Consider the following 21,993-nt stretch of genomic DNA (forward strand, 5'->3'; position numbering starts at 1 on the left):
ATCTGATGGGGGAACGCGGCTCGACGTAACAGCAGCAACTCGAGCACATTGCTGCCCCCTATATGTCAAGAGGACAAATAACACATTTTCTGTTCAAATTGCCAACCCGCCACAGTGGCGTGTGTGTTGATCAAATTCACCCGCCACTTCAAATATTTACCCGCATTTGGCGGGTGGCGGGTGCTAATTTCCACCCCTGATTACAACTAACATAAGAAATAACATTACATGAATAAACAAGAGTCAACTCTTGATTTTATTTATTATTTTTTTTTATGTATATAGTTTTTTCTATTAAGGCAAAATCCCTTTTGTTTACATGGAAACTTAAAACTTTTACTGTGTCCCGGATATGGGGATGCTGTTCCCTTAGCAAGGACCTGTTTTTGACTGTTTTTTGAAACTTTATATACAAAAAATATTTATTAGACTCTTGCTACTGTTAAACCTTGGTGAACTGCATTTTGCCTGATCTCATCAGGTCACAGAAGCTGCTAAATTACTTCAAATGTCATTTCCTCACCTGTTCAGACAGAGGGAGAAAACTTTAAGCTCCTTTGTGGAAACTTTGTCATCATTGGCTCGTTCATAGCTGTTTGGTTACCATTGAAGATCTTATCAAGTCTGTTCAGAAGCTGAACCTTTAACCTGACATCGTTTTCCATCGCTTTGCTTATATTCATAAAGCATTTTAAATTCTCAACACTTTCAGACTTTTCTTACAGAAACATTAATTGATTAATTATTTGGATGTTTTTTTAAGGAGGGATTCGTTCTGCCTAAGGAATCTTCACTGCTGCTTTGTTATTCCAAGAGCAACCTCTGAAAAAGAAGAATATTTTCTGCCTCTTATAACTTAATAACTGTTGGCTATAAATGGACAACAAGAAAAACTTGAAAAAAATGCATATATGACTTTCCTCATGACAGGAAGAGGTAAATCGTGTGGTATTTTTTTAATTTTTTTTTTTACTCCACATAAATTTGGATGTAGCACTTGGAAGTTTTACATTGTGTGCTGCAGAAGAAGTTAAATCAAATTAGATTACTAAATAAGATGCATTAAAATATGCATGGTGGGTGGTAAATATGAACCAGACCATAATGTATTGTGAATTTTGACCTAACTCCAGTGGCCCTTAGCTGAACTCCACAAAAGGTCCTGAGGCTATCAGAGGGCATATTTCATGGGGCAGGGTTTGTTTTCCAACTGGGGAGGAGTTTTGCAATAAGGAGCCTTTTTTTCTCCTTTTTTTTAAATTCATGAGGCTGTAACATTTCCTGTAGGCTGAAAACAAGTGAGTGTACAAATCTGGAGTAAAAATAGTAGTAGACCACAGCAGAAAGAAAAAAAATGCTCACACAGAAACATGAAAAAATAATAAAAAAAGTAAATCAGCACAGATCAAATCTCAGCATTGCATAAAGAGAAAGAAATGTGAGCCTGAAAATCCACAGAACCTTTTTTTTTTATTTCTGTTGCTGCAGCTTTTGAAAAGTTTTCGCCTTTTAACTCTTTTTTTTTAAAGCTTTTCCTGTTTGATTTGTAAAATTCCTGGTTCTTCGTCCCTGATGGCTCTGCCTGTGAGTCAGCCTCTGAAAAGCTCCACTGTGAAGATCAACACCGCACACTGTAGCACTCCCTCCCTCTCTGAACCAAGCGAGTGGAGAGCTGCAACGTTCAGCCACATCACATGCAAACTCGGGGAGGAATGACATCATAACAAGGATCGCAGATACCAAAGAGGGACCAAAGTTTGGACGTCTACTGAAACAAATAGTCTCTTTGCCTCTCTGCCGTGCTTTCTCTGAGTAAACACATCCCTGAATCTTGCAGACAGATGGAGCGCCTGTTACAGTCTGCTTAGTGTTAAGCGAAAGATGCATTGAGGGTTACTCTGAGCCACCAGCGTTGGCCTGACGAGGCCCATCGCTGAGAGACAGAGGGAGACGGTCAGGAAATTGAGCCCATATGATATTTTTCCACAGTCACAAAAAGAGATTTAGGAGAGATACATGGGTAGCCAAGAGAGAACTGCGTTTGTGTGGGAGTCATGGAAAACAAGAGGAAAAAGGGAGAGAGAGCAGCTCACGCCGACAGAAAAGAAAAGAGAGTAGACATTTATATATAAATGTCACTGCATATACCTTCCTGACATCTCTATTATGCTGCATAATTATTTCTGAAGGTAAATATCTACAAGAACAATTATCTTTGACCTTAATTCCTCAGTGTTTCGCTTTTTGGCCTGTGGGAGATAGAATTTCAGCTGCTTTTATGTATTTAGTTTTACTTGTTTGTTTTTTTCCCCTTTATATGTCACAGGATAATGTGTTTTATAGCCTTGAATTGACGAAACTAACACTGATGCTTTCCTTTCACTCTCACAGTCACCTAAAGTTCGCCCTTATTCTGCGATGGATGGCATCCCCTTCTTCCTCAGCAGAGTGAAACCTGAACCCCCAGAAGACCTGCTCGCTCACGACCTCCACTTCCACACGCAGACCGAGCCCGTCGACCTGTCGATCAACAAACCCCGCCCCTCCTCTTCATCTACCACCACCAAAACCTCATCAACCTCCTCGTCATCGTCCCCCCACAGATCCGCCTTCTCCCCATCTTCCCTATCGTCGTCGTCATCCTCCTCCTCATCCTCTCCATCGGTTATCACCTCAGCCTCGTCGGTGCTCACACCAGGCCCTCTGGTCGCCCCTGGAAGCGGGGTGAGAGGTCAGCCGTATTTGCACATCCTGCAGTCTGTGCCGCCGCCTCCGTCCAGCCCCCTGAGCCTGCAGGGAGCAGGGAAGCTGGCCAGCCATGTTCACCGCATCCCAGTTGTGGTGCAGTCGCTGCCGCTCATGTACACCACGGCGATGCGATCGCCCTCCAGCATCAACAACGCTATCATGCTACCTCTGCTGGAAGAAGTCAAAAGCCAGGGCAAAGGTGAGACCATGTTCTCAGAGTGTACTACATATTCATAGGGAGGACTTTGTTCTTTGGGGCTTCCTGGATAACCTTTTAATTGTTTTCATTAGAAAAAACTGCAATTCTGTAGGTTTTCTGAAGTACATTGCAGTTATATAATCAGTGATCATTTGATGCTGTTTCAGATTTTCTGCTACTGCCTCATGGCTATATTTGTTTTCCAAGAAATGCATGTTACTGATTTGCTTCCAGAAAAATATACACTCCAGCTTTTACTCTTTTTCTTGCTTGAGTCCTTTAAAGCAGATAAAAAATATATTAAATATTATCAAATGTAAATGAAATATTTGTGATAATACATATCAAATCCCAAACAGCCCTCATACTGTAAGAAACAAACCTAAAAACAAACAAACAACACTTACCATAAAAAAGGTTTACTGCGAGCCAATAGTATTACTCATTGCCATGACAGGTGGGCGATCATGTAGTTGCCTGTGTTTCAAAGTGTGATTGTTTGTCTGCTTGTTAGCAAATTATTCCATGCACCACTGCATGGATTTTAATGAAACCTTTAAAAAGCATCCTTTGGATGTACAGTTACGATTTGCTTTGGGCGTCAGCCTGATTCAAGATGGCTGCCACAACTAATGATCTTAAAAATGGCTCTAACTCAGTCATTTTTACAGATATTGAGCTAAGACATTGTTTGGTAGTAAATTCTGAGTCAACATCAACAACAATAAGCACAAAAGAGCCATCTTTGTTTGAAACTTGTACTTGCAAGGTGGAGAGTGATATGCATTCCTTTAAAGTATGCTACTTTTGAATAAAAATAGAAATAAAATATGTAGTGGTGTGGTTAGCATATTCACCTTATAGCAAGAAAGTCAGGTTTGAATCTTGGCCTTTCTGTGTGGAGTTTGCATGTTCACCCCTTGCATGTGTGTGTGTGTTTTCCCTTGGTACTCCAGTTTCCTCCCATACTCCAAAGCTATGTTAATTGGGAATTCTAAACTGATTTTAGGTGCGAGCGTGTGAAGCAGGGTTGCGTGCCTTTGTGTTGACCCTGTGATGGATTGCCTACTTGTCCAGGATGTACCCCTCCTCTCACCAGTTGACTTCAGGGATATCCACCACCCCCATATCTGACCCTGAACGGGATGAAGTTGGGACTGAAAATGGATGGATGTTTAGACTGATTCTAGATCAGGAGCAAGGACAACACAGAGAGGCATAGAGCAGTGAAGAAAGGGCTGCAATATCTGTGATATTTCACTGAATAACCCAAACACAAGCTGTGTAAGATAATGTATTGTCTGCTCAGGCATTCTGACTTGCAGATACAGAGTTGTGAAGGGTGTCACACCTTTAGACTCTTGTCTGCAAAAATGTTGCCTGTTCAGAGTAAAGATAAGGTCTTCAGATTAAATGATGTTTCCCATCTTTAACCTCTATCTAGAAGCCAACATACTAGTCAGTTTGAGTATTAGACTTTTGCTGCCTTGAGCATGTAATTGGTTTTCTCTTTGGGTGTGGTTTTGTACTGAAAAAGAGCTTGCATAGGTGTTTCTGTCCCAAGTCTGAGCCATGCACGGGGCAACTTCTGGTCATGAAAGAGGTCACTCCTTGTCACTCCCTGCAGAACGGTTAGACACATTTAGACTCTCTCTCCCACCCGTGTACAGCATGTTCTGTACGTAAAGGCAAACAACAAAGCTGTGTAATTAGAGCATGTGCCTAGACAGACACTTGGCTGGGCTGGGTGGGGTGGTCCTCAGAGATGGGCGTTTTAAATGCTCCTAAGGAGAAGAGGGAGAGAAAGAAGGAAGGATGGGGAAAAACAAAACTTGCACAGGAGGGTGTGGATGTTGATGGATACTGAAGATGGGTGGCAACTAAACAAACACATGCAAGCACAACTGCTCGGTTCAACATCAGCTCGACCCAGCTCTAATAGCACTGTATACAAAGAAAAGGGGTTGAGTGTTGTGCTTTGGGTGTGGTAGAGGCTATAGCAAGTATTCATATATAAAATTAGCTTTTTTTTTTTGTATGTAATTTATGTTGAAATAAAAGAAAAAAACCATAGCGATAGGTAATTTTTAGTTTTTTAAGTACTTCAGGATGAATATATTTATCATGAAAGTGAGATGTTTTGGAGTTTTCCCTTTAAAGGTACAATATTGGTTGTTAACAAGTGTTGAGATCAGGTGATTCACAAACTAAACCCCCTCCGCTGAGTGAGAACTTTATTGTTCTCTTAACTTCTCTTCGTAGAGCCGTACGCACACATCTGCTCACAGACACACACAGGTTAGCCGCTCTCTTTAAGTGAGGGTGGGTACCCTTTCTTTCAATGCTGTCTCCCTGTCTCCGGCAGAAGGTTGCCATGGAAACAGGGCTTGACTGGAAACAACAGGAGAGAAAGAAAGAAAGAAATCCGGTGCTCTGCCCACCTCTCCACCACTCCTTCTTTGTGTCCGTCGTTCAAAACAGCCCCCCACCCCCCAACGATGCATTTCGAACTAATTACGGGTTTTCGACAGGGGCCGCTGACCACTCTGCATGTCTTCATCTACGACAACACTGGAAACCTTTAAAAGCAAAAGTCCAGCCGAGTTAGAGCATTATTTCTGTGCTCTCTCCCCCCTCCGGTAATAACACCGTGTCTGCTCCAAACTCAAGACCATTATTATGGACCATTATGACCACAGTCTCAGCTGAGAGGGCAGAGGAGGTGAAGTCCTGATAGCTTATAAAAGCACCGCGCTTACAGTATTCAGGGATGTTGCAAACCTCGGTGGAGAGAACACATATCGCCATATATTCTGCATCTGATTTATCCTCAAGAAACAAGTAACATCTTAGCCATGTTGTTTTCTTTGAATACTAAATTGCCCAAGTGGCAATTACGCTGTAGATTTTAGCACCTTTTCCTTCACAAGTACTCTCTAGCAGGTCTATATTTATTTATTTTATTTTATTTTTTTTATCAATTATTTCTTGAGTTTTCCTGGATGTTCTCCGCTTGTGTCCATGGAGACAGCAAGGACAGAATAGCAGTGGGTTTTAGCACTGTATCTATTGAGTTGTCCAAGAGACAAGTTGTCACAACTTGTGGGATGATGTCACTTTCCTGTGTAGCTCAGTTAGTAGAGACCGATCAAAAGGATCCTGATTCGGTAGCAGGCTCCATGTATTTTGTTTTTCTTTCTTTCTTTTTCCTTGGTTACGTTGCCAAAGAGAAGAGTCAGGTAAAGGACACGCACAATTTATGTTGATTTTCTGCATGACAATTCAACATGTGATAGCCGAATTGTCTGAATACTTGTCAGTTGCACACGTAGGAGAACAGGTGCTCAGCTGAGTGCCAGCCATGCTTGCAGATTCCCATTGAAGTTGTTCAGTATTCACACAAACACACACACAATAACAAATGCACTTAACATTTTCACAACGGCAGCAACAGCCATACTGTACTCCACCCTGCTTCTTATCTCTGTGGCTGGAGGCTAATATAGATTATGTGTGCGAGTGTGTCCTTTCGCATGCTCTCCTTTTACTCTGTGAGTTTTCAGCCACTGGCTTCAGTGTCATGGTTCACTGCTCTGTCCTCAAGTCGAGCGCTGGGTTTGTTTGACAGCGCCTGACTGAAAATACCAGAGATCGGGACATTCAGACACACACAACTAAATAGAATCGCATGTTAAATTATTGCACATCTAGTCAACAACAAACTAGCTTTAAAGGGTGATTGGATGAACCCGAAACTGTTTTATTAGAATTGCAGATGCTTTCCAGCACATACAATGTGATATGCCTTATAAGTTTACAGCTCCAGTGTCGTGTGTCTGATACCTGTGTCTGTGTCCCATCCTCACAGCACACATGGACCCCAATGGCCTGTCACCGAGGCAGATCAAAAGTGATAGTGATGACGACGACCTGCCAAACGTCACCCTGGACAGTGTTAATGAGACCGGCTCTACGGCACTGTCTATAGCCCGTGCTGTACAAGAGTGAGTATCCTCATCTGGCAACATATCAGACAAACCTCCAGGCTAACCTTTTCTCAAGTAATTCCACTAAAGTCCTAAAAAAATTAAAAATGGACTTGATTTGTAATTTTGGATTCTTGCATTTAGGACAAATATATTTAGTGATATTGATATTTAGAGATCTTTTGAAATAGTGTGCTGTGGAAATATTATGAACAATAAATATCCTATCTACTGTAGATAGTGCTTTGAACAACCTCATATTGGAGAAATAGAGTTTAAATCAGACCAAATTAAAGAGCTAATTCCTAGTTTGAGCATTGTGAAGTTTTGTGGATTGATGGTAAAGTTTTACAACGTAGAGTTTACATAAACTTGTTTAAAATGTTAAGGATAGAAAATGGAAGGAATCCTCTTTGATCTTGAAACTTTTATTTCTTCACACTGAGGTTGTTAACAGATAACAGGTAAAATAACAGTTGTTCACAACCCCACTTCATTATTTCTAAACTATCATATTATTTCACGTGTGTGGTAAAACTTTCTTTTCAATGTTAAAATATAGTTTGCGTTGAAGAAGCTCAAATTGAACATGCCATTTGTTATTAAATTGTTACTCAGTCATATGGAAAATTGTTACATCACAGTTTTGCCCTCAAATAAAGAAAAGTGTCACACTAAAAAACAACATGTAAAAAAAAAAGTAAAAAAAAGGATATCGTTGTTATTTTGATAAGTAAGCTTATAGTTTTGAAGAAGATAATGGGCAAAATAACACACAACCCTTAGAGCATGACTGGCTCCAACAGCAACAGTTTCTGACCCTAGTTTGAACCTGCCCAGACTAGCCTGGTGTTGGAGCCTGTCCACCTACTAAAGACGCTCACACTCACTGCAAGACCAGTGGAAGTGCAAATGGTTTATCATTCACATCAATATCTCAGTATCTAGATGGCTACAGCTCTATTGGCAACTTTTTAAAAACAGTTGTTTTTGTTTTTTCTAATCAGTGTAGTTTACTCATTCAGACAGTCGTGAAGTATCATATTTTGCTTTAAACTTTGCTGCCATTCAGAATTCAGGGCTTAACATCATCTCCTTTTCTTTCCAAAAAAAAATCTTTTTAAAGAAAATTCAAAAAAGGAATCAGCAAAGTACCTTTCTGTGGCTTGTAAAAAAAAAACAAAAAAACGCTAAGAGACTCTTTAAACCTTGAGCTTCACTTTGGGTCCATTTTTGTTTTTGAAGATGTTAAACACAAGAATTAAAAACTGGGCCAGTGTCAGCTTATTTTAATAAAAAAAAAACTTTTATTTTTCTGCTATTTTGTTGTATTTTTATTGGTCTGTATAATTCAACTTTTCCATCCTCCATCTTAGAAAAAAAAACACAATAAAAGATTAGATTTTCTTCATGTCAAACACTGCAAATACAGTTAAAGCATTTGTTGCTTATTTGTCTGATTTTTATTCAAATGTATAACTTCTGGTGTTAATGTGAAGTCAGTAACAAATCAAAATAGACCAGTAGATTCCCTATTTCAGAGGTGCAGTAAAAGTAAACACAACATAATTTGAAGTCAAATTTGAGAGGAAGTAAAGATGAGGAGACTGAATTTGTTTTACTGTAAGCTATGGAAGTGAAAAACATTTCTCTGCGAATTTAAATCACTCAGTAAACAAGCTATATGAAATCCTAAATAGCTCAAAAAAGTGAACGGTTTAGGGCTTTCGAGTCGGCAGTGGCTTTCTACATCCAAAAAATTAAATCAAGAGTGTAACTTTTTTATGCACAATGAGACTCAGTCTGAAGGGTTTTCCTTCATAGCCTGAATGTAAGCATGCTGTAAGGCTTCGTTTTGAGCACTGCTGTTTGATTTTATAACTACTCTTGCACATGCGGTTGCATCTGCGTGGGCTGTGCATCTATCTGCCTGTATGCATATGGCTCAGACATACTTCATGCCCCGTTCGGCCTGCAGACATCAGCTCCCGTGGTGCCAGTCCATCTGTGTTGAAATGAATAGACTTCCTCTCCAGTGGATGACAGCTTATAATATTCTGATCGGAAGCAGGAAATCAGATGCAGAGAAAAATTGGACTAGGCCCTGCCCTTTTTCACCACTGCCCAAAAAAAAAAAAAAACACAACTCAACACAACAACCCAGAACAGTCTAGCAAACTGGTCAAACCAATGTTTATATGTTTGAGACATGCTTTTTTGTACTAGTTATAGAGATAGTATTGCAAAAATGTGTGAAAACCCTGTTAACAATTCAGTTCAATTAGTATGGAAGCTTTAATTGTCATTGAAGCAGAGCCTAAAAATAAATTTGGAGTGCTGCACATGGATGTGGCAATATCATCCAATGTGGGCAGTGAGCAATCAATGATCTTTTCAGCAGAACTGACACTATAGAGTTTTTTTTTTCTCTCTTTTCTTTTATATCCTGTGTACCATAGGGTCAAGCACTATGTTAGAGTGCTGTTAAAAAGCCATCAATGTCTTCTCCAGGTCGTTCCCCCACAGCAATTTCAAGACGAACAGGACCTTTTGTGGCAACAAACCACTGGCTCCCCTCAGATTAGCCGTTAGCTCGTTAATCTGGTCAGAATAAAGCTAATTCGTCCAAAGCCGATCCAAAACACAGTATCTTTGTTTAACGTCTTCCCCTGTGAACATTATATTTTATAGAGGATTCCACATAATTTTTTGTAAATTGTTATTTTCCAAATTCTGTGGTGTAATCTCACCTGTGGGTGGGTTTGCAATTTCAAAATGCAACAGAGGCTCTGCTTTTATTTGTGAGAAACAGACTCCAAGACACCTATTTTCCCTATGCGTAGGAACTTTTGTTGTTGGGGGAAAACAGTTGCAGACAAAGAGGTAGCAAATCTTTTTTTCAAACACTGAACACTGAGGAAGAGCTGTCGCCTCCCAGCAAAAAGGTTGCAGGATCGTCTCCCGACCTCGGACCTTTCTGGGTGGAGTTCCCATGTTCTTCTTGCGCACATCTGGATTTACCCCGGGTACTCCTGGTTTCCTCCCACAGAGCAAAAACATGCAGGTTATGTTAATTGGTAACTCTAAATTGTCCCTAGGTGAGAGTGGGAGCATGAATGGTTGTCTGTCTCTTTTGTCTCTATGCGTCCCTGCGATGGACTTGCAACATGTCCTTTCACACAGAGGCTGCTGAAAATAAGCACCGGCTCCCCGCGACCTGGAAAGGAGAAGCAGGTAAAAGAAAATGGATGAATAGATGAACACTGCAGCACACTTTAAAAGCTTAGATTTTCTTTATTTTGTCATTTTTGCGATTCATACAGTTTATAGTGATCCTCAAAGGTTTTGCTACCTGTGGTGTTTGATTTCCAGTGGAAAGCTGAGGGTAGCTTGAACCCGGCGTGCTCTGTTTTGGTGGTAATGTTTCAGCTTACAGTATCTGCATTATGCACAGGACTTTGTATCATTTTGTTGGTCCGTATTAACATCTACACTAATTAAACTAAAAGGGGCTTTTGTATTGTCACCGCACAACACATAAAACGGCAGTGTTGCTTTGCTTTTGTAGCTGCTGAAGCAGAGGTTGCCACTTTCCTGATTCCCCACTCGGACCCACTGGAGGACTCAGGTTTCAGTGCAGGTTATTGAAAGGGACAGGCGTGCCCCCGGAGTGCCACACGTGGGCACCGGATGGTCAGAGGACAGCAGAGGTTGGCAGGAGCCGAGCTTTTACTATGGAGATAAATCACCAGCCAGGCTCACCCTGCCAGGTTCTGCCCACACACTCACTCCGCTGTGTGCAAAGTGCAGACTGTGTGGAAACTGTTCTCCTGCGTGCACGCTGGGAAAGTATGCACGCATGTTTGTAAGTATTAATCCTCTGGTGGATGTGTGTGTGTGTGTTTGGTGTTGTATGCATGCACGTGTTTCGGCACAGTGGACAGAACAGCTGGCTCAAGGGGGAGGTCAGCCATTGTCAACAGGAACACAGACTTGCATGTTTGCCTGTGAAAAACAAAGCAGTCTGTAGTGTTCTTGAGTTACATGCTGGTTTGGCTACAGAGGAGAAGAATGCACGTTGTGTATTGACACACCACATGCACTCTAGGGACATCTGCACGGCAACAGAAGCTGGCATATCAGTCCGCTGTGTCACTCTGTTGCTTTCTTCTTTTGAACGCTGCGTCCGTTCTTAGTGCGGACGGAGCAGCTTCTCAGAACTTGGCAGTGCGTTCGCACGGGCAGCAGTCACCCGGAGAGTTATCGAAGAGGAGAGGTGTGAGGGTGGAGGATGGGAGTGCCTGCAGCTTCCAATCCAGGTATCCATAAATAAATAAATGAGTGAGAGGAGAGAGTTGTGTGTGTTAGTGTATCATGAGCTTCTTGGGCAGCCTCCTCCATATTCATGCGTTTCCTTGGGGACGGCTGGATGGACTATTGTGGAAGAGCGAGGGTGAAAAAGGAAGACAGAAGGAGAGAGAGAGAGGTATCTGTGTATGTGTGTGGGGTTTTTTGGAGGCAGGGGGGAGTAGGGGCTTATGTTGGAAGGGTTAGTGTCTGCTGAAGTCTGGCCAATCCCTCGGGACCCGGGGGCCATGGTGCAGAACAGGTGGAGGGGTGAGATGTGGGGTGGTATCCTCAGACAGGTACAGGAATGCCCAATGGGCAGTCTTCCAGTGTACACACAGAGTCACACGCTCCTTTTCCCGTTTTCACGATAATTCCACGGGTCTGTTTAAGAAGCAGGTTGTGCTGTTACCATGCGCTGGGACCCGACCACCCCTGAGAAATCTGAAATGTAGGTGTTGTGTTTGCGTTGTGAGAAAACCTGGATGCAGGTGACACGCTCACTCCCTCTGCTCCCAGTCTTTTAAATGTACGTGTGCAGAGATGAGTAGGGGGTGGGGGGAATGGGGAAGCAAAGAAACTCAAAAAAGAGGTCAGCTCTGTTTGAAATCGTTTTCAGCAGCACTTCCTTTTTCTCTTTGCTACTTTAAGCGATACAAAAAGACACATTCATACCGCCATAATGCTGCGCTGACACAAGGTTCAACGTGTGAGAGGCTGTCTCTGGGCTTTTAGGAGAAAATAAAAGAATTCATTCTCACAAAAGGACTATCAGCTAACCAAATATAATAAATAACAAAATCCTAAATACATGTTGCTGAATTTATCATTCAACCCTTTATTATTATCTCTGTTTTTTTTTTTTTTACTAAATATTTTCAAATATCTAACTAACACATCCAGTAGTGTCTTTGATTTAAGGGCAACCACTTAACATTTTTGTGTCAAAATTATTCCTCGGATCGATTACAGCTCATCTTTAGGGAAATTTCTGATTCTGATGATTCTACAGTTTCAGTTCTAAAAGAAGATGGGATGAAAAATGTATGTATCAGAAGAATAATTTCTTTTTTATTGGATTCAAAACAGAACAAAAATGTTCATAAGATGTGATTATTAGCTGGCTTGTGAACATTATGCTGATAATAAGTTGGGGATCCCTCTGATTTATGGCTGCAGTCATTTCTCCTCCATCCAGGTTAAATGAACTTGCCACCTGAGAATTTAATTTCTGTCACTCAGCTTTTATTTTTGTCTTTTACACATATTTGTCTGGATTCTTTAAATCTTTACTTTTAAGATTTCAGTTCTTATCAGCATTGGTCAATAAATCTCTTATTTTTTGCTGTTTGATTTTAATACGCGCTTCTTTTAAACTGTTGAAGTGGACATCCTCAAGTTTTGGTTTGCATAGCTTTAGCATTTTTTGTGTTTAGTTTAGTTTTTCTTTTTTTTAAATTAACCTGTGTGACGTTTTTAATTGAGCTGCAGGCATCAGGGGAGCAATTATTCTGACTAACAATCCTAAACCCAAAGACCTTCTGCTTACAATGACAAAAGAGAGAAAGCAGAAAATGCCCTCATGTCTGAAATTACCCTTATTTTTAATTACAAGTTGAATCATTAGCTGAATCTCTCAAGTGCACTTGTAAACATTTAAGCTCAAACTGCACCTAGGTTAAAACTTTTTAAAAAAATGAATTACCTTGGTTCATAAATTAGTCCTATTGTCTTATTTGATTTGAATAATTCTTAGTTTATTTAATTTAATTCTGGATCTAACTTCCCAAGAGAGAAAATGTCGTCTTCATGGGTTTAGATGTTTGTCAGTGTTTCCTTTGTTTGAGCGCTGATATGAGACAATAGAATTAGCCATTTTAGACTTTTGTCAAAGTTTCCTCAATCCCCTAAAACCGATCAAACCAGAACTCTGTCCCTGAACTCTTGAGATGGTCCAAAAGAGGGGGACAGAAGTCTAATCAGACGGGCAGTTCTGCTTCGTTAGGAAGACTCGTTTATGAATCTGCTCCTTCTTTGTTTTAGGATCTGTTGAATTCCATTTTACTACATTATATCCTAATCATGAAGTCGACATGTAAATATCCTCCTTGTCTGTTCGATGTCTGAGCACAGAGTGTTTCCACCTCTGTTTCACACCCACACACAGACACACACACACACACACACACACAGGTCTGCAGTGTCTTGGTTCTCGTCTACATTTCTCAGTTAGATTATTAGATGGCTCTTGAATACACATTGTTCTCCAAATCCTCAGCTTTGACATCACATTGTCATGCTTTTTGTGAGCTTGGAAACAACAGCAGAGAAAGAAAAGAAAGGGAAAAAAAAGTTCACTACATACCTGACTCATCTGCTCATTTCCTGAGCAGTTTTAGGTTGAAAGTAAGCCAATAGTAACAGGTGATTTGTAATCCTTTGTGTGTGTGTGTGTTTTTTCTGTGCTTCTGTCTGTGCGTGTGACAATGCACGTTTCTTTGATTGGAAGCTGTGCTTGAGTCTGCGTTTGACAGCTAAGGCCTCGGTGAAAGACAGAGAGACAGGAAGTGGGTTGTGTGTGTGGTGGAGACAGTTCACAGGAGGGCCCGTCTGGCAGCCTCTGCTCCTCTTTCAAATCCCTTTGACATGATCAGAGCTGTGCTTCTCTTCAACCCTCCACCCTCCTCGCCCTTTTACCTGCTTCTCAGAAACCGCTGCTCGGAGAAGCCTGTTAAACATATTCCACAGATATTACTCCTCCCCTTAAGTAAACAGAGATCCTCTTGTTTGTCTCCTCTCCGCCGCGTCTCCCTCCTCATGCCAGAGTGTGCAGGGTGTATGCCGCAGTCATGTGTTTATTATTGTATGAAAGGTGCTCCCTGTGCTGCAGGCAACTATCTTTATGAAGACACAAAGAACACCCCCATCCATCAGGACTCCTCTTCTAGATTTACTTGTTGGTTTGTGCACCACCGGAGTTGTGATATGTACTACAAAGTGTGTGTAAATTAATATTATTTGAAGGTTTAAAACTGTCCTCCTTAGTTTGAAATCATCAGCAGCACTGATATTGACTACATGCCAAAATTTATAGGTCACAGAAGTTAACAGGAAACAGTTTGAGGAACAAAACTTAAGTCTTCCAGTTTTGATTATTAAATATTTGTGACCCAAATGGTTTCTGAACTCAACTGCTGCCTCAGAAGTACTCTACTGCAGGATTATACTGCCACCTGCTGGTGAGAAACAGTTCTGCTCATTTGTTCACTACAATTTACTGAACTAATCTTACTGCTCTCTGCTCTGCACAAAGGATCATTGTTTACAATATAAAAACTAACAAACCTAATATATATAATGTACAATATATTACTTTTTTCTCGAGTCTTCTACTTTGTCACACATTATTTCAATTCGGTTCATATTGATGTGTTCCAAATGTAACATTGCAGTGGGTATTGGTTGGTGTGGACCCAAAGGTGCAGGCAGGCAGTGTTTAATAATTAAGAGAATAATAATAATTATAAACAAAGCTGAGACAAGACAGGATACACATGACATAAGCTGAAGGACAATGACAGCAAGCAAAACAACAAACAAACAAAATAAAACTGGTAAGAAATGTAACAAAACAGGTTGCGTCAGGAAGGGCATCGACTGCCAAATCTTGTGCAACTTCGCTCTCTGTGGCGACCCCTTGCTTAGGGGCGCGGCCGAAAGCACAACAAATAAACATGACTGAAACATAAAAAAATACAACAAACTTCTTATCAGAAAAAATTAACAATAACATAAAATAACACAAAACCCCACAAACTGTAACACAAAATGCTTTAAAACTACAACGCTATGACTGTCATAAACCTCTCCCGGCTGGTGCCATTATTTTTAATTCACACCTAACTTATAAAATTAGCACCACATGTTCTCGTCCAATAAAGCCCTTGTTTTGTTGATTCTGGTGCTTGTGAAATGTCCTGCAGACCCAACTATATTGACAGTGCTCACACTCCTTAGACAGATACTGAAGTGGCCAAAACATTACCCCTGAGCTACCCCTGAGTTTACAAAACAACAGGCTACACGACTCTCTGCATGATGTTAAAGTAAAGTTAGCATTTTTGTAGTTTTTGTAGTTCTTTTTTTTTGTCTAATGTAGATCATATTCCCAATGGACTCAAATGTCTCCATTATTTAGAATTCATGCTGGGTTTTAATCTCACTCTGTGTTTTTTTTTTTTGCTGTTGTTTTGTTTTGCTGGGCCGCTGTCATTTAATAATTTCAGCAGCTAGTATTTAGGCTGATATTAGCTGGTGCTACTGCAGGCTGTTAGCACTGTACTGTAGGTGGTTGAACACAGAGCGCATATAAGGAATGGATGTTGCCTCCATGATGGGACCCAATGAGCTATTTTTTAGTTTTATTTTTTATGTCTTTTCATCTTTTAAGCCTTGTGTTCAGCCATCATTACCAACTCTGATGTTTTGGAGCCAAAAGGGTTACTTTTGGCTAAAAGTGTGATCTGAATTATTATTGGTCTGATTATGAACTCATTTAAAAAATGACTCCCGCCACAGTGACAGGAAAGAGTAAATCAAATTTATGATCAGAAAGTTTCATTACTCAAAGTTTGCTTTTCTTATTCGAGCTTCATGTCAGTTTCTGTTTTTGTCCAGGAAGAATAAGTCAGACTGGTCAAGGTGAGACTTAAGGAACCCACTTTTGCTTTATTTAAAGGAGTAATTGTTTTGCAGCTGGAAGGTTGTTAGAGGATTTTCATCTTCCTCAGTTACCAGGTAGACACCTGGGCGGGTGTCCTGTCTCCACAGCAATGCGGGATGCAAACTCCTCACAGCGTTGTGATTCTTTAACAGTGTTTTGTGTTGCCCTTCTTTCAGCTCCATGTCCCCGTTCAGTATTGACAGCATACGACGCCCCCGGAGGTCAGAGTCACCTGATTCGAAAAAGAGGAGAATCCACAGATGTGACTTTGAGGGCTGCAATAAAGTGTACACCAAAAGCTCACATTTAAAAGCACACCGGAGGACGCACACAGGTTAGTGACACTGTGAATGTACGTTTATGCTGCCATTTTACTGTAGGAAGTTTATTGAATTTTAAGATGGGTGACATTTTACACTGTCAGGAAGTCGTGCTGTTGCTTGTGTGACTGGGTGCGATGGGATTGCAAATATACAACTCAAATATAAATGCACAGAGGCCACGCTAAAACAACCACAGAGTCGGGAACACTTTAAAAGGCTGGGACATTTATTCTGCTTAGTGAGAGTGGTGGAAAGTGAAGGCCCAGGTTCATGACTAGATTACGATCCCATTGCGCCACCAGCGTCACGCTAACGTGGCGTGATCTTCTAGCATGTAGCTGCGTCTTGACACAATTCAAGAACTGTGCCAGGGCTGAGTCCAGACCATGGCGCAAATGTGGGTGTATGAAGAGGTATTGTCATGGAAATGTGCTGCTGATGTATAGAGGATAGTGAGGGTGTAAGTTAGCATCTTGGGGATACGGGGAAATCAGGGGAAAAAAAAACCCTTAAAAAACATGGAAACACTGAAGGAGGTTTTTCAAATTTGCAGCAATCCAGCCACGTTCAGCTTGGTCATGTAGGCTGTGGAGAGGGTAGTGGGCTGTCATCCTGTGTGAAGGGGGCCTTAATAAAAACACTTTATCACAAAAATACAATCCAGGGGGTTAATTTGTTAGATACATATAAATTTAGTTCATTTAATGGCACAAATCTTGAGAACCACTACTGAAATTGAGCATTGTGATTATTTTACACAAGTAACAAATATCACTATTCTACCCTTTAATATACAGTATGTAAGTTATTCTCTGGCAGCATAAAAATGCAACAGACTCGAACATTTACAGCAGACCACGTACACTGATAAACAGAGCCTTTTAACAATATTTAGGCTGAACAAATGCTTCAGAATATATTCATTGGAAACACGTTTGGTTTGCAGCACTTCAAGTTTTTGAAACTTGGGATCCAGCTGCCATTTATCCGATTTCATAAAATATTTAAATCTATTAGTGGAATCTTAATTTTTGCTGTAATTCTGTAATTCTTCCCTTGAAGGCCGTATAACTTTGCACATAAACTCAGTTTTCAGGGATGAAAATAGTGCAAATTGCAATAATAATAGGAGACAGCTAAAGAAAGTTTATTGTTTGTTCATAATGAGTATGAGTGCATATGAATACTTTATACGCAAATGTCATAAATAGCTAAAACAATTGAAAATTAGCATGCTAAAGTTGTCAACAGAGATCTCATGTGATCTGTTAGAGCTCATAGTATGTGTTGGTAATGACTCTCAGCTACTATCACACCACACTTTAGCTAAGTATTTGTAAAAGTTTGCTAAGTTCAGTTAGCTTTGGTGGCTATCTTGAAGCAGGTTGACTGATTCTGTTAACCAAAAAGTCAACAGTTGTAGATGTACATCCAGTGGTTACCTTCTGAGAGTTTTAATCATGTTGGTCCTGTAGCTTATGAGAAATATGAGATAAAAAAGCTGTTTCACGCACAGACAAATACACGATCGCCTACCTTTCAAGGCAGCAGGCAATAATAAGTGTACAAGTATTTGCAAGAAAGGAGTAAAGCATAAATTATAGGGAAATGAAATCAGTGGCAGCACTGGAGATGTGACAGTGTTGTGTGTCCTCTATGCCTCTCCAGGGGAAAAGCCATACAAATGCACCTGGGACGGTTGCACCTGGAAGTTTGCCCGTTCCGATGAGCTGACGAGGCATTACAGAAAACACACGGGGGTGAAGCCCTTCAAATGCGCAGACTGTGACCGCAGCTTCTCCAGATCCGACCACTTGGCCCTGCACCGACGGAGACACATGCTGGTGTGAATCAGAACAAGAGCGGATCAGAGAGAGGTCAATGGAACAGACACACACTCACACACACACACACGGGCACACACACATCCACACACACGCTCACACACACAGGCAGCCAAAAGGGAGCAGGACCTCCCTTTGAATGTTTTTCAGCTGGCCTGAATGCCCATACTTACACACTCATATACCCACACACACACATGCACACACTCTGATCCTCATCCTTCATGAGGTGAGGAGACGGAGATGGAAGGACGGATGGACGGAGGTGCACAGAGCTTGCGGAGCACAAAAACAGGGTCACTTCTGGATCCTCTTTGGATTGGAAGGAAGCAATGGCAGGATCTCTGAATGCCATTGGATTATAATAAGGAACCATGTTTAACAGCACTGTTTGTTAATGTTTCACTTTGATTTTTAAAATGAAGTCGCACTCTTTATATGAACAATCTATACATACATATATATATGTATATATATATATATATGTATGTTTGCATCCTTCTTTTCAGTACTGTTCAAACAGCTGCTTTTCCAGCATTCAAAATGTGAAAGACCCCACTGAAAACGAGAGCGGGAAGAAGTTACACCTGGAGTGGATCAAAGGAAAAGACTTGGCCGTAGTTGGAATTACAGACAGTATTGTTTTGCTCTGCCTCCCTGTGAATTTAAACTATGACCAGAAGAGGGCGCTGTTTAATTACAGTTGTATTCTTTTTTTCTTTTTTTTTTTTTTGAATGTGGCGTTTGCTGTCAAATCTGAGGCATCCTAAACTTTCCCATAGCCAGCAAAGTGTAAACCACATCAGCTCACGCAGCCACAAGCTGAAAGGATCAACTCTATCTGCACATTTGATCTGCCATCTGTCAACTGCTTTGTTTCACCCAATAGAAACTGGACTCTCATATTTCATCACACCAGCAAAAACAAACCCCACGACTTTACAACACACGGACACTGGACAACCCCATTTTTCATCCGTGCTATCCTTTATGTTGAGCCTCTTGAAATAATTTTCATCAAAAACAAAAAAAACAAACAAAAAAAAAGATTTCTTTTGTGGATTTTGAGCTGTGATTAGCAATCAGTAAAGTGCAATCTTAAATGATATATAAATATATATGCTTTCAGTATAAAAATGTTTTGTTTTATTGAATCTTGCTTTTTTTTAAAATGCTTGCTTGTTGCTGATGTTTGACTCTGAAAAATACAACCCCTCATGTACAGTGAACTTTGAAACAATCAGAGGAGATTTCCGGTATGTGAAAAATAATATTAATAATAATAATAATAATAATAATAAAAAAACCAACAACAGAGGCACCTTAGAGACTTTCATTCGTCCATACCTGTTATTTCAGAAAGGTCAACTCAGACTTTTCTGCTTTGGTCAACAGAAAAAGAAATTTGCATTTTGTGTGTGTGTGTTTTGTTTTTTGTTTTTTTTTTAAAACGCAGCGCCACACGACCATAAGCTGACACTGACACCTGCTGAAAGTGTTACAAAGATAATTTAGTGTACAGAAGAGCAATACATTCTGAACAAAGTGACAAGAAGGAGCCTCCTTTTTGTTCTGCTTGTTGATGTCAAAATCAGAGAAAGAGCGTCCGGGTCGACCTCGCTCCATTTCCTTACTCCCCTTGTTCCCGTCGGGTCTGCAGCTCCAGTTCAAAATCTGATGTCTCAGCTGGTGATTCACTCCATTCAAAATTATATTTTAGCTTTAGTTCTCATCTCAGTTTAGACGGCTGTTTGGACTGTTCCCTGGGATTTTGGTGACAGACAATGCTGAAAAATGCAGGAAGTGCATGCACACATACTGAATCCATCCATATTACAGACATTAAAGGAATAGTTCTGGTGTTTTGGAGTGACGTGTGGTAAAATTAGATGGAAATGATATCTATAGATAGCTCTTTTAACGACTTGGAGAAAGAGAGTTTTATCATGACCACATTGATAAGCTAGGAGGTAAAGAATTGTAACTAACATGGACTGCTACCATCTTAAAACAGCTCCAATTTAAAAAAAAAATCACAAAGATTCAAGAGATTTGTATTCTAGTTATTTCCGGCAAAAAATATAATAGTAGTGTGGCTGTATTAAAACCATTTATATCACAAAAAAACAATCATAACATGGTTATTGTGGCAGAAATGTTATGATTTTTCTCCAGGTGCTTCTGTCTCCACCAGATATGCTACAGCGAACTGCTGCTGCAGCTATCAGCACCTGCACATGACCAGAGAATTCTATGTAAACAAATGTGAAATACAAACCGATGATGACATAAAGGTTTTTAAAAAGCTTATGCAGGCACTACTATGAGCTTTTTTTAAAAAAAAACGGAGATGTTTAAGATGGAAGCAATGCTCTCTGATGTCGGCACTGCTCGAAATAGCCCTCAGCTAATTAAACTCTGTTTTTTTCAAACAGAGGCCATTCCTAGAGCTATCCACAACAGGTAGCTGTTCATAACTTTTCCACAGACACCCTCGCTTCAACAGATCTGAGCTAGGCACATCGCACGTGCACATTTTGAGTCCACGATACAATTTCCGATGCAGTTACTGGCGGAGAAGGAAACGCTTAGGGAACGTCCCTTAACCTTCATCAGGGAATTCAACTAAAAAGTATATTTTTATAGTCCTAATAACAGACATTTTTGCAAGTCTTGCCGGTGCTTTGTATGCTGTGTGAAAGCTCCAAACGAAAACTCTCACAATCAAGCCAACCGATGTTATTTGATAGCTCTGCCAAATGCAGTTGCTGGATGGGAGCCAGTAAAAAGGAACGGTAACCTTTTCGATCAGGGTACCTTTGAATCCATACGCTCATAAACTAATACCCACATGCACACGCCCGCACACTTCAACACTCACTCACTTTCAGTAAAGTAGCCAAATCCAGGAAGCAGTCTCACACATGCACGCAGTGTGTGTTTGCATGTCTGTGTGACAGACAGACCCCCCCCCCCCGTTTTTATCTAATGGAGAACGGTCACATATGTTATCATTATTTATGTATATTGTTTGCGCACATCTCATTAATGCCCAGTTGTATTATCATTTTGGCAAAAGCATATCAGCACCTTGTTGTTTATAAGTATGAGTTCCGTTCCAGATGATTTTATTTCAAAGATGTCAATTTATAAATGAATATTCATCTTATTTTATCATCCTTAAAAAGTATTAGGACATTTTATGATTGGGGGAGGGACACTTTGTGATTGCTTATAACTCTCTTGTGTAAAAAGGATCTTTTTGAAATGTTGTAATATATGTGACAGTGAAGATAAAAAAAGCTATTTCAAAGTTTTACAGCCTGTACATATACATTGGAAAAATAGGGCTTTTGATCTGTAGATGCAGGAGATACATTTATACACGTAAAGTCGTTTCAGAGACTGTAATTTATCTAATTTGATCTAAAAAGGGGCTAAAAGTGTTCACCGTGTAAATGATCATATGTGATGTTATATAAAAGTTTGCTTTCTTTTCCTTTTTTTTTTTTTTTGCTTTGTGATTCATGATCAAATCATTTTATTATTTTATAAGGCTGAACCAGTGTTTGCTATAACCAACAAACTATTTGTATACAGTATACACTGATCGTATTAAGGTACTCAATTCCCTGTGTTGCAATTTTGGTTAAACAAACAAAAAAAAAATATTACAGTGATCAAGCACATATCAACAACTCATGTATTCTTGTTCTCAGTACATGATGTTGCATGCCTTAACACACCAGTTCTTGAAAAAAAAAAACCCAATTAGACTTGAAGATGGTGTCTCTATAGGACAGGGTGTATTGTATCCCCCCCA

The 21,993-nt window shown here is 40.2% G+C and overlaps 1 protein-coding gene across 2 annotated transcripts in view; it reads left to right on the forward strand.

Moving 5' to 3' along the window:
• Positions 1-21,993, forward strand: part of klf12b (Kruppel-like factor 12b) — a 45,960-nt gene extending 23,967 nt beyond the window's left edge. For both annotated transcript variants that reach the window (XM_037976084.1, XM_017410319.3), the window contains 4 exons: positions 2,392-2,947; positions 6,816-6,951; positions 16,180-16,337; positions 17,995-21,993. In XM_037976084.1, coding sequence (XP_037832012.1) covers positions 2,419-2,947; positions 6,816-6,951; positions 16,180-16,337; positions 17,995-18,176 — 1,005 coding nt within the window. In that variant the 5' untranslated portion in view covers positions 2,392-2,418 and the 3' untranslated portion in view covers positions 18,177-21,993. The remainder of the gene's footprint in view (positions 1-2,391; positions 2,948-6,815; positions 6,952-16,179; positions 16,338-17,994) is intronic.

This window comes from Kryptolebias marmoratus, linkage group LG6 (genome assembly GCF_001649575.2).
Source record: "Kryptolebias marmoratus isolate JLee-2015 linkage group LG6, ASM164957v2, whole genome shotgun sequence".
Lineage (NCBI taxonomy): Eukaryota > Metazoa > Chordata > Actinopteri > Cyprinodontiformes > Rivulidae > Kryptolebias > Kryptolebias marmoratus.